This window comes from Gossypium raimondii, chromosome 1, assembly GCF_025698545.1.
Source record: "Gossypium raimondii isolate GPD5lz chromosome 1, ASM2569854v1, whole genome shotgun sequence".
Taxonomy (NCBI): domain Eukaryota; kingdom Viridiplantae; phylum Streptophyta; class Magnoliopsida; order Malvales; family Malvaceae; genus Gossypium; species Gossypium raimondii.
The window spans coordinates 50,969,685-50,988,254 of record NC_068565.1 but is presented as its reverse complement, the minus strand read 5'-3'; the positions used below and the strand labels follow the sequence as shown (position 1 = coordinate 50,988,254).

The following is an 18,570-nucleotide window of genomic DNA, read 5'->3' as shown; positions in this document are numbered from 1 at the left end:
GGGTGAATTTTTGGAGAATCTACGGAGAGTGGGTGGGTGATGAGATGAAGATGACAGGTGGATAGGTAACGCGACACGTGGATATTTGCAACGGTTATTTTTTCTGTTTCAGTGATTATAAAAATGAAGATTGAAAGTGTGACAATTAAAAGAAATCTAAGAACATTTATCGATCTAATCAATCCAACTGATTCGTTTAATTTGATTAAATAAATTATTAAAAATTATATAAATTACTAAAATTTTAATTCAATTACCTAATTTAATCAATTTAACCGATTTTCAAATTAAATGGTCTAATACTTTTCTAAAGATTAAAATCTTGGTCGATTTTTATTTAACCAACCGATCCGATATAATTAAGGGAGATTTATCGGTAATTTTAGAATTCTATTAATGTGTAAAACAGTAAGTCTATATATGTAATTTTTTGTAAATTTTATTTTGAAATTTAAAGTTGTTTATTGTTTGTATTAAATTCAAGTATTATTATTTATTGCAATCGATTAAGTCTTAATTTGATTGACATGAATATTGTCCTTAATGTAAGAAAATGTGAGTTTAAGTGCTTTGAAGCGCATTATCTTCCTATTTATGAGTTGAAAAGGAACTACGGATAAATTATCTAATTTCATTAAAAGCGATAAATAAATATTTTTATTAATATCCACAATTAAGTGAATTAATTTTTTAAGTTTGCCATTTAATGAATAAAAAAGAGTCAATTTCGATGTCTAATTCAAGTTTAATCATTTAAGAGCTTTTTTGTTTTTTGGTGTTTTTCCAATTATACAATATTCAATTAATTTAATATAGTTGAGTGATATATAAATTTAATAGTTGAATCTAATTAATTAAACTGTTTATAATATTACTTTAATTTTAAAAAATATAATTAAAGTTTGGATCTATTTTTATTAATGTCAAATAAGAACTATTAATGCATTATTTTTATTAATTTATTTTTATAATATTAATTCAATTTTAAAAATATTAATTAAAGTTTGGATATATTAATGAGTGTCTATAAATGTCAAATAATGGTAATTTAAAGCATTGCATTTAGTAAATCTAAGAAAAATAGTTGTTTTTATTAAACTTTATAAAAAAAATTCAGATTACATTTTAGTGACTTATTGTTTTATTACGAAGTGGTACTTTGTTGTTAAGCTTGGTTACTTCTCTAGCGATAATCCTGCATGACAGTCTAAATAGGTTTTAAATGCCAACTTAAATGTCCAACTGGGACTAGAATAGATTTTTAATTAATTAAAATTTTTAAATTAATTACACCTTGAACTGGAAAAGAAAAAATTGTTCGTCTCCTTTTTCTTTTAGTTTTCTTTTCTATTTTGACTGAAAAAACTATTCCCATCCCAATTGGACATCAGTTGGTATTTAAAACACATTTGCACTGCCACGTAGGATTGTCATTAGAGAGGTAATGGAACTTAACGATAGAGTGACTACTTCATAACAAAACGATAACATAAGTGGCTAAAATGTAATCTGAAGCAAACAAAAGTGACTATATTTACAATTTACCTAAAATAAATAACTTCAATATAAGAATTATTGTAAACAACAACTAAAAAATAATAGTATCGATAAACATCAATTAATAAAATCCTTTATTTCAATAATTAATCATTTTATACAATTATTTGAACTTTTAAGTGAAATTGATAATTGTTATAAAATAAATAGACGGTGAGTAAATTACAAAAAAAATGGGAGAGCAAAAGAAATAGCGTATTTTATTGATCAATCGAATATTTACAAAACTTTTCCAAAGTTTCAATAAAATATTTCGATTGATCAATAGAATATGCTCTCTTTACTCTCATATTCTCGTTGTTCTTTTTTTTTGTCTTTTATTTTATAACAATAATTTTATATTCTAAAAAAATATGGATTAGCCAACTCTAAAATTGAGGTCTAAAATTTCAGTAAAAATTATATTATTTTAAGTTTCCATGTTGAATAAATCTCGAATATCTCACCAACTAATCACATGTTGTTCAAATTAAAAAAAAACAAATGTCAGAAGAAAATATTATTTATTGGTTTAAAATCATAAACATTAATATAATACACTTATTACACTGTTACAAGTTATTGTACCATAATGGGGATTGAATTTTGGTCTTTATCCTTTTATAATGAGTATCAAGATTCTTCTATCCAAGGATGAATTCATAATTTTTAAGGGTGAGAGAAAATTATAGAATTTTAAATAATATTTAGGGTTTTAAGTTATTTTTAAAATATTTAAAAAGTAAGTCGATTTTAGGGAAGAAAGCAAAAATGTTTTCTTTGTTAACTTAACACATTAGCTTATTTGGTTAGATGGTTATATATTACTGGTTTTATCCTTGAGTCTTGGGTTTAATTTCTCTCCGACTCATATTTGTATTTTTTATTTCATCTTGTTTTAAACTTTTTTAAATTGATTAATAATTAATAAATATATTTTTAATTCATCTATTTAATTAATAATTCTTTTATTTCCATAAATAAAACAATAAATATGTAATTATATAATAAAAATATATATTATATACATTATTATGTTAAAGATATTTTTAAATAATAACTCCTTTATTTATATATATAAATTAATAAATATATTTGTTTTTTCAAAATCGGTCCAAAACCCTTAATACCATTTAAAACTACCATACACATCAAATTTACCCACTAAAGTTAGTAGAGTTTAAAATGAATTAGAGGTTTTAAAAGCTTAAATTGGCTAATTAAATACTATTAGGGGCTATAATTGCAATTATCCCATTAGCTAGAGCGCCAAAACCCTCCTTGCCAAGGCTTCATCCCCTCTTATATCTTAGAAAAAGGAGCAATAAAATATTTTTAAAAATATGTTAATTATATGAGGTGGACTTAATTAAATGATGTGATTTTTTATAAAATTTATGTGGAATTATTATTATTTTGGTAAGAAGAAGAAACTAAGTACAATTAGCCAGTGTTTACCAACACTTTCTTGTAGTAATTCCACAGCAATTTGTTTGGGTGGACGATAGTAAATGGGCAATCCAATTGGATCATGACCACCTAGAGCTGTCATATTATCCGCAACCATGTTAGTTAAACGTGAAACATACACAATACCTTAATATTCCAATCCTTTGCTATCAAATGTCTAATAATTTGCACCAAACTTAACTTGACTTCCTCTGCTTGCCCATTAAGAATATTAACCGCAGTCAAACTGTCACTCTCCACCAGCATTTCTTTAATCCTCTCTTCCATTCTATAATAGGCCATAGTTCCGCATCAATTACAGAACATATGCCTATATTTCTACTGAAACTACCAGTTGCTGCTCTACCTGTCGTCAAATGCTTGGCACCGTCCGCATTTAACTTGCCAACAAATCCGATCATTGTTTTGATAATACATGTTCATACAATTCATTATAGGTTTAAAAACTCAAATAACTGTATTTAACCGATAAATAGACTATAAAATCGGATTGAATTAAACGATATTGTTTAAGTTATTTAAGATGTAATAAAGTGGGTGAACATTTCACGTTAGTTAAAAATATCATATCATATTATATTATTTAATTAAATTAATAATTTTTTCAACTTCTATAAATAAGGCCATTTTTCTTATTTTTCTAACGAATATTTTTTTAGTAAAAACGAAGAATTAAATTTTTTTTTTACTAAAATAAACCCACACTATAATACAAAAAAAAATTCATAGTACTATTACCTATATTTATTCTCATTAATGATCATAAAAACAGAAAAAATAAATAAATCCTAAAATTATTTGAGTTCGTATTGTCACGCGCATATGAGGGGAGTGGGCCATGCTTTCACTAAGCTCCAAGCTAGACAAGTGTGGATGAGAGCAGAAGCAACTTAGATAATACAACGGACAATATGGAATCGGTGAAAGTCACTTCCAAGTCTATTTATTATAGGATTTATATCAAATTAGTCCCTCTATTTTTAAATGAATCAATTTAATCCATCTACTATTTTTAAACTATAATAAAATTTAATATTTAAAAATGACATAAGATTTCACTTGAAAAACTATAAAAAGTCTTTAAAATATTAACTTAAATAATAAATATTAACCCTTTTGAAATTTGGTCTTATTTAATTTTTAACAAGATAATGACTAAATTAATCCATTTAAGAATAGAGAGACTAATTTAATCTGATCTCTATAATAAAAGGACCTGTCAAGTACATTCACCGATAAAAATCTATATCTATGTGTTTATTACTTTCAATTTTTTTTACATTATAAGATAATAGTTAAATTTTAATTTTAAACCCTAACCTTTTAATTTTCAGAAATTGCACAAAATGGTCAAATTTTAGTTTTAGTCCCTATATTATGTTCAAATTTTAGATTTAATATATGTACTTTAAATTTTGACATGATTTAGTACTTCAAATTTTGTAATGTCATTAGTTAGCTTAAATACATTATTTTGATTAAAAGGCTGAAACAAATTTTAAGAATTATTAACACTTCCATTAAAATTAAATCAATTACAATGTAATTTTTATATCACGAGTCTAGGGGGGCTGGCAGGGGCCCGATCCCTCCTAAAATAAAAAATTACTATTTAGGCCCTTTAAATTTTTTTAAATTTTAAATTTGTAAAGGTAAAATTGCACTTTGGCTCCCCCTAAAATTATAAAAAACTTGATTTAATCCTTTAAAAATTATAAATATATAGACTATTAAAATTTAAAATTTCATTCAAATTTCTAAAAAATTTTCTGCTTCACCCCTATTATCACGTAGTGTTAAATGATTTTTGTTTCAAAATGTTACACCAATAATTTAATAGAAGAATTTTAATAACTGCAAGAACTTAACCCGACATGTAATACGAGTTAGAAACCATATTAATATCAATTTAAAATTATGTTTGATATATTAATGTATTAATATTTTATTAAACAAATAGATCACCAAATTATAGTGTGATGAACATACTTATGTCTTTTAGTACCAAACTTATCACCAAAATTAAAATATGTGTTTTAGTATGTTGAATAATTATATTTATTATGAAAATTATATATAAAAAAAAGCATTAGCACCAAGATATGAGAATATATTTGCCACATCATCGTCTCTAAATCGTTTAGGGACAAATCCAAAATTTTATTTTAAAGGTATAAATTAAATTATAAATTTCATTATTGTATTAATTTGTTGTTTTAGGATTATTAAAGGGATTAAACTGAAATTTTATCTTATCGAGAGTGAAAGTGTACTCTTACCCTTAAATTAACTTATAATTTTAGAATTTTTAAAAGGACTAAAATGAAAATTTGTCACAGTGAAAGGCAAAGCCCTTGCTTACCTCTTGACTCATCCATATTCATAGGTCAGTTAGACTCTAGTTCGATTTTTTTTAAAACATTAGTCTCATTATAGATTCGTATCATCTTCGCTCTTTTTGATACAATGCCTAAAACTACTTATAACATTTCCCCAACCCTTAAATAGGAGGATAATGTGCTTCAGCGCACTCGAACCGATGACCTATATTTTATATATTATTTAAGATAATTTTTTTATAAAATGAAATAAAAAGTCAAAAGTATATATTGATTTATATTAATGATGCAATATAACATTTAAGCTTTGAATTGGAATAATTATATAAATATTTTTTATTTTAATTTAAATATATACATGAAAATTTTATTTACATCTAATTATATATATTTAAAATAATCAAAACAATTATTTTAAAATTCAGTAAATGTATATTTTATGTAAATCTAAAATTTAAATTTCATATTTATCAAAAAATATATACAATAAAGAAACTTTCCTTTGTCATTTCTTTCTCTACCTTTCTTCTTATCCAATAAAAGTTTGTGGTTTTCAACTTAAAAGAGTTTGATTTGATTGCATTGTCTAAAAAGAAAGTTTTTCTTTTCTTTTCTAACCAATTTTTTTAAGGTTACACTACAAAAATAGCCACTTTTGTTTGACTCAGATTACATTTTAGTAACTTATGTTTGAAATATTATGTTTTAGTCACTTACATTATCATTTTGTTACGAAGTGGTCACTTTATCGTTAAACTCTGTTGCCTCCCTAACAAAATTCCTACGTGGCAGTTCAAATGGGTTTTAAATACCAACTTGAATGTCTAATTGTTGGGATGAAAATAGGTTTTTGATTAAATAAATTTAATTTGGACTTCCACATAGGATATCCAAGTTGGCATTTAAAACACATTTGGACTGCGACGTAGAACCACCGTTAGGGAGGTAACGGAGCTTAATGGTAGAGTCACTACTTCATAACAAAACGGTAACGTAAGTAACTAAAATGTAATCTAAGATGAAGAAAAGTGATTATTTTTGTAGTTTACCTGTTTTTTAAATATTAATTAATTATATTTTATAATAATTTCGATAATTATATTTTATAATAATGTTTTTATATTTGATAATAATTAATGATAATGTTTGATTATTTTATTTATTTATTATTTTTTCCATAATATGGTTTAAAAATATTTATTAACAAAAAATAAATAAATATTGCATGTGATGGGCCCATTTACCAACCCATAGATCTGGGCCCTACGTTAGGTGGACGTGCACGAGTTCGAGACATCTAATCATTGATTTTATAGTCAGGTTATTTCATCGGACGGTCCAGATGGAGCCATGCGAATGGAGGAATCTCTTATACTCTCTCTCTCTCTCGACGTTTATCCTTTTTTGGTTGGTGACTTTTCCACCCGTGATTTTTATTTATCCAATGACTGATTTTTCCTCTCTTTTTTATTTTCTTTATTTAATGATTTTTTAATAAAACTTAAATCAAATCAAATTATTTCATGGGTAAACTCAAAAATAGTCACTTTTATTTGTCTCAGATTATGTTTTAGTTATTTACGTTATCGGTTTGTTATGAAATGGTCACTCTACCATTAAACTCCGTTACCTCTCTAATAACAATCCTATGTGGCAGTCAAAATGAGTTTTAAATGCCAACTTGGATATCTAATTGCTGGGATGAAAATGAGTTTTTAATTAAATGAGTTCTGTTTTTCCTTTTTTTTTCCTGAAATTATTGTTTTTTACATTTTTAAGCAGTTGAAACAACGGTCTAATCAGTTGAACCAATTAGATCGAGAAACGATAGTCTAATCAGTTCAACTATCAATCCAATTCGAAAAACATTGCTTAAAGGATATTTCAAATTAGATTAAATTAAATTAAGTCTTCTTTTATTAAATTCAAGTAATAAATTGCCAATTTTAAATTGTTCCCAAACTTCAAATATTTAATCAAGTCTTCGAAATATCAATATCGTATCAATTAGGTCCTCATGTAAGTTCAGCCATTAGCTTGGGTGTTAAACACTATCTCAAATATAATATGGAGTGTATTTACAACACTTGGATTCTAAATTTTATTGACAAAAGTGTTTACAATTTGATCCATGTGACTCAAACCGCAATTAACGCTTAAATTGATTATTATGCTACCAAAAAACTTGAGTGATACAATACCGATACTTTAATAACTCAGTTAAATCGTCTTGAAATTCAACGACCAATTCAAATTTGGGCCAATGTCGCAATTAACCCCTAATGAAAAAGTTGTTTTTCCTTTTTCCGGATAGAGTTTTATTTTAATAATTTTGTTTGGTGGTTCATTCAAAATTAAAAAATATATATTTAAAAATTATAAATGGGTTAAATACATGTGAATAATTATTAATGGACAAAATAATAATGGAAAGGTACCCTAAATTGTACATAACAACTTAAATGTGAATCCTGTCTCTTTTAATTTATATATATATATATATATATTTTTTTCATATAAAACATAAATATAAATATAAGTTACATTATTTTTAAATATAATTTAATGGTGGGCTTGGGCTCTTTGATTAAATGGATAAATAGCAACTTTAATCCCTCTGAATTACAAAATATTTAATTTAAACTCTATTTAAATAAATTTTTATTTTTATTCATCCACTGTTTTGTCCAATTCCTTGTGTTATTGTTAGCTCAAACCATTGACATGATTTCACTACTTTAATGCCATGATATTGATTCTATTAGTTGAGTATTTATTAATATTTTCTATATTATTATAATGGTTGGTTATGTTAAATACATAATTGAAGATATGTTGATCAGTGACGGTTCACCTGAGTGTGTCGAAAGTAAAAAATATATATATTTTTAAGATTAAGGTAATGTATGGAAGATTTTTTTGGATTTAATTATTATTTTAATTTATTTTTTAATTAATTTGGTATTTTTATTGATATGCAGCCAACACTATTATTTTTATCATTTTCAACTAATTAAATTATGCCACTTGTATTGAATACCATTAAGATTATGCTACGTGTATTAGAAATAAAAAATAATTTAAATTGTAAATGAATTTTAAAAAATTAATTAATTAATTAAATTTACAATTAAATAAATTTACATTTATCTTTTTATTTTAATACTAATTAATTAAAATAGATTGAAAATTAAAAGAAAAAACTTTATTTTCCCCGTTCAATCACCGTTCAAGATTGTCTTCTTCTTCCTGCACCATCACCTTTATGTTAACAATGAAAACACATAGTTCACAGGAACACAATGAAAAAAGCCCAGATCTCAATATGCAAAGGTCTTGCTCTTGACTCTTGACCTGAAAACTTGCAACAAAAAGGACGAAACAAATATTAGAACTCAAAAAAGCAAGAAGAGTCACACATCAAAAGGGAAAAGCGAAAGAAGACAAACATAAAAAGAGAGGAAGGAAAACTTTATCTTGATTTAGAACTTGAGAATATTTTCAGAATCTTCTTTTTTTTGAATTTTTTTGCTATATATAAAAAAGAGGGATACGTTTTTGCTATATAGTTTCCGAACATTGTATTTGAGATGAATTGTATAGAGGCAGTTAATCTGTTAAGTGGTCATACTTGAGATTAAAACTTGTTCGGAAAAAGGGTGAAGGATTTATTGAAACAGATGAAGGAATTTCGAGTGGTTTATGTATAACCAACCTTGTCATGAGAATGAAAAGTTTTTGACTAACCTTGCTGGACAGTTTATGATATTGTGGTGGTTGAGGCTCCCAACTTCATGGCAAGACAAAACAGATAAGTTGTTTCTGTTTTACTTTAATATTTTTTTTTTGAACAAAAAAAAAAAGGAGAAATTTTAAGATAGTTAAGCCATAAGTCGAGAGAGCTCCTTCTCACTTTCTTCTTTGATGAAGGGGTAAAAGTATTATGAATTTTTTTGTATTAGAAATCGGATTCCATTTTGTGAGTAAACTGGTCTTTCTACTGTTAAAGATAGGCCCATGTACGTCAGATGAGGTACATGTAACATGCCATGTGTAACTTTCTAGTTATTCTGTCATTCATACCAATTTTTAAGAGTAAAAATAGACTAATTTACCCTTTTTGAGTAAAAAAACAAAGTACAATCCGAGTTCTAATATATAGACCCTATGATACTTTTGCCTCATGAAAATGAGTGATTATAGAAAAATTGTTGATATAATTTTGATATTTTTAAACTTCACATTTATTATACAGAAGGACATCATAATTTGTAATGATTAATACTCATATATTTAATTTTATGAATATTTTTATGGATTAATTATAGGTTATATTATGATTATTAATTGATTTTTTTATATGTGTTGTATAAAATAATAATAATAAAACCTCAATAAACATATATAATAATAAATAATAACCATAACAATCGTATGACGTAATTTAGAAGTCAGATCCAGCAAGCTACCCATTTCCCTCGTGATTTAATATGTTAAAACATGTGAACGAAACGTAATGGGCATGAAAGAAATATGAAAAACAACATCTTCTCAATTAAAAAACAACCCACGAAAAACAAACTGAGTTTTGATTCGATTTGCATGAGTATTATTGTCAATATAAGAAGATATAGGTTCGAGTACACTGAAATACATTATCATCCTATTTATGGATTAGAAAAAAGTTATGAGTAATTCTAGGCATCGTGTAAAAAAAAACAGATATAATCATAGGCGAATTCAGGGGCTGGCAGAGGCCTCGACCCCCCTAAAATAAAAAATTGTTGTTTTAGCCCTTTAAAAGAATTCAAAATTTAAAATTAGTAAAGGTAAAGTTACACTTTGACTCCCTAAAATTACGAAAATTTAATTTAATCATTTTAAAATTATAAAGCTATAAATTGTTAAAAATTAAAATTTCATTTCGACCTCTCTGAAAAAAATATTATGGGTTTGCCCATGGATATAATTAGAACCATAAAATGAAATAATTCTCTCTTTACCTAAAAATCAAAGGAAGACAAAACTAAGGATGGAGACAATCTTGCAAATACATTGAAAACCATCATTTCTCGTTTTGAAAAACCAGCTTCTCATGTGGCAGCAAGTCAGTGGTACCGTTAATTCGACCATGATTGTCAGAGGGCTAAATAAACCCTTTTATCGAAATTGTATTTTCGAATAAATGGATCGTTATCGTTTTTGGTTTTCAACTGAAGAATATTTTCTGTTATTCTCATATCATAAACTGTTTCAAGTGTGGGTTTGAACGATTTAAATCAAACACAGAATTAAAAATAATTTTTTAATTAAAAATATAATTTTTTTACTTTTAGTGTGAAAGTAAAATATCTTATCAATATATATCGATAGAATTATTATTCTAAAAATAATTATTATTTATGCATTGGAAGTTAATCGACAAAATAATAATGGAAGGTACCCTAACTTGTACTTAACAACTTAAAAGTGCATCCTGTCTCTTTTTTTTTTCATATAAAAATAAATGCAAATATAAATTACATTAATTTGGAATACAAATATTAAATTCATCTATTTTTTTTCATTTTTATTACATTATTTAAAATAAAAATTAATGGTTCCATATTACTCTATGGGCTGTATCTATAATTAGGTTTTGTCTAGAGGCATATATAAGGGACAGTGAGGAGTTTGGCTTCTTTGATTAAATGGATTAATAGCAACTTTAATCCTCTCGGTTACAAAATATTTAATTTAAACTCTAATTAAATCAATTTTATTTTATTTTTACCCTCAAACTTTTAAAGTTTTATTTTGACTCATCCATAGTTTTGTCCAATTCCTTGTGTTATTGTTAGCTCAAACCATTGACATGATTTCACTACTTTAAGGCCATGATATTGATTCTGTTAGTTGGGTATTTATAAATATTTTCTATAACATTATAATTGTTGGTTATGTTATTTTCTTTCTTGAATACACAGTTGAAGATACGGTGATCAGTGACGGCTCACATGACTGTGTCGAAAGTAAAAAAAAAATTAAATTAAATTAAGAAAAGATATCGAAGATTAATTTTTTAGATTTAACTAGTATTTAAATTTTAAAAACTTTAATTAAATTAATATTTTTATTGATACATGACTAACACTATTAATTTTATCAGTTTTAACCAATCAAATTGTACCATGTGTATTAAATACCATTAAGATTACGCTACGTGTATTAGAAAATAAAATTAATTAAATTAATTTTCAATTTTTATTAATTAAAATGTATTTGAAAAATAAAAATTTTAATTAATTAATTTTACATTTATCTTATTCTTTCAATACCAATTAATTAAAATAGATTGAAATTTTTAAAAAATCTTTCTTTTCCTCATTGAAGATTGTCTTCATCTCCCTGCACCATACAATGCAAATACATCGGGCAAAGGCGAAATTAAATTATAATTTTTACGATAGTAAAATATACTTTTAAAGTGTTAAATTAAAATTTTATCATTTGTAGGGTCAAAATATAATTTTACATTTATTAATTTAAATTTTTAAAATTTTTAATAATAAAATAAAAATTTTCCATTTTAAGAACATCAAGACCCCTACCAACCTTTAAATTCGTGAAAATCAAATAGTAATTCACATAAATACAATGAAAAAAAGGCCCAAATCTCAACATGCAAATGCCTCCGCCTAACAAAAAAGTTCACGAAATTTCCCAACAAAAAAATTCTAGAATATTTTGAAAGAATATAGAAATCTAGAATGAGTCAAGAAAAAACTAGAAGCTTGTGGAACTAGGAACATTTTCAAATCTTAGGCTTGTGTAGATAACTACAAAGATTAATATTTCAGCATATACTTGTATCGTTTTTAGTTGTTAGATTGATAGGACTTGGCCTATAAATAGTAGCTACCTCCCTCACTTTTGAAAAACAAATTTCATTTATAATAAAAGATATTCAAGAAATAAATATTAGCTTTACAACTATATTTTTTAAACATGCATAGTTCAACCATTAATACTTTTTAATTCGAACTCTCCAATATAAATTTTATTAATAAATTTCTTTTGAGTAAAAATCCTGGTACTTTAATCTAAGTCGAGTAACATATATCTAAATCCAATCAATTACATGAGTATACATGCATAAAAACAAAGAAAAAACCCAAACCATAGACTAAATAACTTTATTGTCCAAAAACTAAATGAATTTAAAAAAACGTAAGCAGAATAATTTATAAGTCAGAAGTCGGCCATGTCTGCATATCATGTCTGATCCTAGCCTTGAGCATTACCTGAAATGGTTGAAACTATGGGGTGAACTAACTAGCTTAATGTGAGTCTAGAAAATAAGAACATTCAAATATTCATTCAAATATCATTCACCATTAACATTATAATACAAACATAACATAAACATTATCGTTAGTAATAAAATACAACTTTTAACCTCAAATTGTGGCAACAATATAGGCCTAAATGCCATGCGTGCACATTGAATAATAAGGTGTGGTGCTGTTATCCAAATTATCATCCGATATGCTATGTCAGCATTGCGTTTGTAGTGAAATACAACTATTGACCTCGAGTTGGGGCAACAACAATACTAAGCAGGGAGATGTGTGCATTTTTGCTAATGCATCGCAAAAAAATAACTGAATCTTGCTTCTGAACCCTAATTGCCTAAAGCTGAAACCAACTGCCAATACATTGCTCTTCTCTTCACAATCTGTTCAAAAGGAAATCAACGATTACCTCCACTTCTCACATTTTGAACCAAATACCAACTCTGTTGGGACTAGGAATTCCAGGCAAAAGTCCATAAATGAAACCCGTGACTATCACCGCGCACACTGAAAAGAATTTAGAAAAGCCCTCACATGTCAGTGGTCAATCATGGTGCTTGAGAATTGCCATAAAATGCCAATAGAAAAGATAAAAGGGATAATGTTTAAAAGTGGAAGAAATTGAAAATAGTTTTCATTGTCAACATCACTACTTATCAGATACGAAATATCTATATGTCAGTACCAATGCAGTGAAGTACATACCGTACAAAAAGAGCTGAAGCCAGATTTCTGAAAGAAGAGCTAATGAAGATCATTAAAAGGTTGGCTATCCGTGTAGAAGGAATCCCTTTTTTCTTGTATTACATTTATTCCTTATACAATGTTTCTCTTGTATAGTCCCTTCGAAAATTGCCGAGCATCAAACCTCTTTCCTAGTTTTGCAAAGGTAGAACTGATATTGAAAACAGTACTTTCACTAGGTACAAGCTGTTTATCATTCATTTCCAAAATTAAATTTTTCACCTCAACTAGGCACGACATTTTTGAGGCCCTGTCCAGCTCTGACTGATTAGAGAGGTCACACCAACCAGAGATTAGTATGTCATAAGTCGAGGAATTAGGCAATGATCCCCTCAATTGCATCTCCTTAAGAAGCTCTTGAGCTTGGGTCATTTTTCCTACCCTAGAAAAACTGTCAATAAGCACATTGTAGGTGCTAGTTCTGGGAATAAATCCTTTGGTAATCATTTCACAATAAACTTTTACAGATTCCCTATTACTTCCAATCTTACCATGCCCAGATATCAACGTATCATATGTTGACGCATTAGGGTTCAAGCCTTTTTCTTTCATTAGGGCAAATAATTCATCTGCTTCTTTCATTAAACCAGAAGTCGAGAGACCTTTCAGAAGAAGATTGTAAGTAACAATATTTGGTGTAACTCCTTTTGCTATCATCTGAGAATATGTAGCAAAAGCCTTATCTACATGGCTGCCTGTGCAATATCCATGTATAAGCGCATTGTAAGTTACTCTGTCAGCTGACAAGCCTCTTCCTGTCATATCTTCTAAAACTGAAACAGCTTTCCGCGTCATCCCTAGTCTGCATAAGACAGTGATGAGAGTATTGAAAACTGCCTGGTTAAGTTCAAGCCCCATGGAAACAAGGTGTTCATGCATTTGCAAAATGGCATCAGCCCTTCCATTCCTTGAGGATGCATCAAGCAGAAATCTGTGAATGGCTGTGGTAGGTGGAAATCCTAAACTCAGCATCTCATTCAAAACATTTAGAGCTTTATGAATTTCACCAGCTTTACAAAGACCTCTGATCAGAATGTTACAAGTTATGGAATTTGGCATTAACCCACAACTCTTCATGTCATCCCAGAGGTGTAGCGCATGTTCAAACTTACCCTCTTTGCAGTATGCATTAATCATGGTATTGCATGTAATGATGTCTGGAGACAGATCCAACTCTCTCATTCTAGCATAAACAGATTGTGCATCGTATTTACCAAGCCTCAAAAGACCATTAATTAATACATTGTATGCAACAACATCAAATGGAATATTCTTCTCTGTCATTTCCTGGGCCAAGGTAAGAGCAGCTGACTCCTTTCCCTCTTTGAAATAGCCATCCATCAAAGATGTATAATTTACATGGTCAAGTGACAAGCCCCTAGACATCATATCTTTAACTAATTCCTCTGCTTCCCACATCCTTCCAGATCTTTTCAAGTTGTTCAAGAAAGAATCGAGTATAAAATTGTTTTCCTTCAACCCTATTAATTTCATTTCACTATAGAGATCAAGAGCAACCATTTCTTTACCTGCCTTGAAATATCCATCAATTAGTGCAGCATAAATATATTCGTTTGGCAAGATATTTTCGCTTACCATCTTCCGCATCACGTTAACAGCTTCATCAAGCATTTCCTTCCTGATATAGCAGTTTACAATAGAAGAATAAGTCACGACATTAGGGACAACATCTTTTTCTTTCATTTCTTCTAATGCAGATTCTGCACCATTTATGTCTCCCAACTTGCAACGACCATCAATCAATGCTGAATAGGTGGTCGTATTAGGCACCATTCTGTTCTTCAAAAGAGTAATAAAAATGGTCTCGGCCTCTTTGGACTTCCCAGCCTTAAAAAGTCCATCCATCAGTGTAGTGTACACAACAACGTCAAAGACAATCCCACGAACAATCATTAGACTTTGAAGGGCAGAAGCATCCACAGAATTCCCAGTTTTGAAGATCGAGTCCATAAGAGTAGCATAAGAGACATGATTGGGATCCACACCCATCTTCTCCATCTCCATCATAAGCACTTTTGCCTCAGCTAACTTCCCATGCTTGCAGAAGCCATTTAAGATTGAACTATAAGTAACGACATCGGGCAAAATACCATTCACAACCATTTCTTCATATATAGAAAGTGCCTCCTCAAGAGCTTCTTGCTTACAATAGGCACTTATAAGTGTAGTGTGTGTAATAAGGTCCGGCTCCAATACCACACCATTATCTACCTCCTTTCGATTATCAGTACCAGCCAAAATCTTAAAATCTTTCTTCCTACGAGACCCCAAAATCTCATTGATTAAACTTTTGGCCATAAAGAAATCACCTTTTTTGCAAAATCCATTTATCAAAGTATTATAACTAATGATATCAGGAACTATACCTTCACTTCTCATCCTGTGGATCAATTCGACTGCATAATTCACATCTCCAATCTTACAATATCCATCAATCAATATGTTAAACCCTATAACATCCTTACAGATCCCACATGTAGTCAAATTATCCATAACCCACTCACCATATCTAACAAATCCAATTCTACAAAATCCCTTAACAATTATATTACAAGAAATAGCATCAAAAGTTATACCTTTTTTGACCATTTCAGACAAAACCCCTAAACCTTGATAAGCTAAACCTTGCTCACAAAATCCCCAAATCAAAGTATTATAAGTAACAGTATCGACAATGTTCTTGGCGCCAAAACTTCTAAGCAGTTCCAAGCCAAAGCTCAAATTACCATCTTTGACAACAGAATGAACCAAAACATTTGCGGTAAAAATATTAGGCAAAACCCCACAAGCTAGCATCTCAGAGTAAAGTAGCATTACCTCAGAAACCAAACCAGATGCATTGAAACTATAAATAAGGTGATTCCACAGGGTTAAAACGGGAATAACACCATGTTTCCTCATCTTGAAAAATGTCTCCTTGGCATGTGAATATCTTCCACAGCTTAAATATAGGTGGATAAGAGTGCAGAAAAGTGAGGCGTAAAGATGGGTCTTGGTTGAGGGGATTATTGGATTGGAAAGGGGTTTTGGAGAAAAGCATGGTGGGGTTTTGGGGAGTCTAAGGGGCGAAGGGTGTTTGTTTGATGAGAAAGTGGAAGCTCTTGAGTGAAAATGGAAGAGAAAGAGCGATTTTTTAGAGAAGGTGAAATATTTTATCATAACTTCAAATCTTTTTGGATTTTGTTTGTTTACAGGCAGTACAGTGGGAAATAGAAAAGGGGTTCCGCCGAGTAGTGAATGAAGGGGATGCCCTCGGTATTATCAAACAAAGAAGAGGACAAATTTCTGTTTGATTATTAAGTAAAATGGGTCTGGCCAGAAAACAAACAATAAAATAAGGGTAAACTACTAAAATAGTCACTTTTGTTTACCTTAGTTTACATTTTAGTCACTTATGTTTGAAATGTTACGTTTTAACCATTTTTGTTATCGTGTTGTAATATTTTAGTCACTAAGCCATTAATTACCGTTAACGGTGTAATGGCGAGCTGATGTGACACTTTAATTCATCATTTTAAACAAAAATTTTAGGTTAATTTATACAATTGGTCCCCATATTTTTTCATTTTGAGCAATTTAAATTTTTTCTTTGATTTTTTTTAACTTTCTCTTTTTTTCTTCTATATTTTTCAAACAATTAAATAATCTTTCGTTTGAAATGATTATTTAATGTGCCACGTCAGTTTACTATTACATCGTTAACGGTAATTAACGGCTCAGTGACTAAAATGTTATAATAGGATAACGTAAGTGACTAAAACGTAGCATTTCAAACATAAATGACTAAAATGTAACGCGAGACAAATAAAAATGAATATTTCAATAGTTTACTCATAAAATAAAGTGTAATAAAAACAAACCTAAGCTAAAATCCATAATTCACCTAAAGCTAACATCAACCTAAAAACCCAAGCCCACTTTCGATAATCTCTATGCCCGGTCACTAAAAGAGAGTCTCTCCATCGGGGTTTTTACCCAAATAATATAAAAAAAAACCAAAATGGTATGTTGCAATAATTATGTACCAAAATGGTACATTTAGATGGGTGGAGGGTGGTGCATAAGCGGCACCACCCTGATATTTTGACACAATGCAGTTTTAAAAATAATAATAAAATAATGGTAGAGACATGCAGATAGGCGGCACACATGTAAAAAAACGGGTTGTATACGGTAAAAAGTAGACCTGAAAACTGACCCGCTGACACGATGGGACAGGACACTAGGTCACACTTAGGGAAGAGGTGGCACCCAATGGTAGAGGAGACGGCACCACGGTGGCAGGCGATGAGACGGCTGCATGCAGCAGTTCATTTGTTTTTTATGTGTTTGGGGACCTAAAGGTTCATTTTTGCTTTGTGAGTGAAGGGGAAGAAAGAGAAAAAGATGAAAATAAGAGAAGAAGAAGAAAAGGAGAAGGAGAGGGTAGGAAGGGAAGGGAAAAAGAAAGAAAAAAAAAGAGAAGGAGAAAAGAGATATAGAAGGAGAAAAAGAAGGAAAAAAGAAAAAAGAAAATGTTTTTTTTGTTATAAATTAATTGATTATTATTAATTTAATTTGTTTTTGTTGTTATTATTATTTATTTAATTTAGATTTATTTTTTAAATTTATTTTGTAAGATATTATTTGGTTAAAAAGAGCTATTAATGTATGTTTGTATTTATCTTATATTTTTAATGTTCATTGGAGTAAAAATGTAACGACCCAAAATCCGTGGGCACCGAAAAAGTATTGTGATAGCCCGAAATAGGGCCTAATCGGAATAGTGGTTTCGTAACCACAAATCCGAAGTGAAATAGTTTAATTTTATAAATTTTTATTAGTTACTGATTGATTGAAATATTGTGTGAAAATATGGATAGGAAATTTTAATGCTTTAGTGCTTAATTGAATTTTTAGGACTAAATTGAAAAAAATGCAAAGTGTGTCTAATTAGTGATTAAATGACTTAATTGAATTATTTCATGAAATTGGAAGTGTTTATGTGGCAATTAGACCATAAATTAGTGTTATGGACACAAAAGGGTATTTCTAGAAAAATATCTAAGTAATGGGTCAAGGGCATTTTTGTCCAAATTGAATAAAAGACAAAACAAAGATGAAAACAAGTGTTCATCTTCTTAAAA

At 28.6% G+C, this 18,570-nt stretch overlaps 1 protein-coding gene across 1 annotated transcript; it reads right to left on the bottom strand.

The window, feature by feature from the left end:
* Positions 1-12,683: 12,683 nt before the first annotated feature.
* LOC105786428 (pentatricopeptide repeat-containing protein At5g14770, mitochondrial) lies at positions 12,684-16,698 on the bottom strand. The gene is made up of 2 exons (XM_012612848.2): positions 13,385-16,698; positions 12,684-13,186 (listed from the first exon to the last, which is right to left on the bottom strand). The coding sequence occupies exon 1, from the start codon at positions 16,601-16,603 to the stop codon at positions 13,496-13,498; it is 3,108 nt and encodes a 1,035-aa protein (XP_012468302.2). The 5' UTR covers positions 16,604-16,698; the 3' UTR covers positions 12,684-13,186; positions 13,385-13,495.
* Between the last annotated feature and the right edge of the window lie 1,872 nt (positions 16,699-18,570).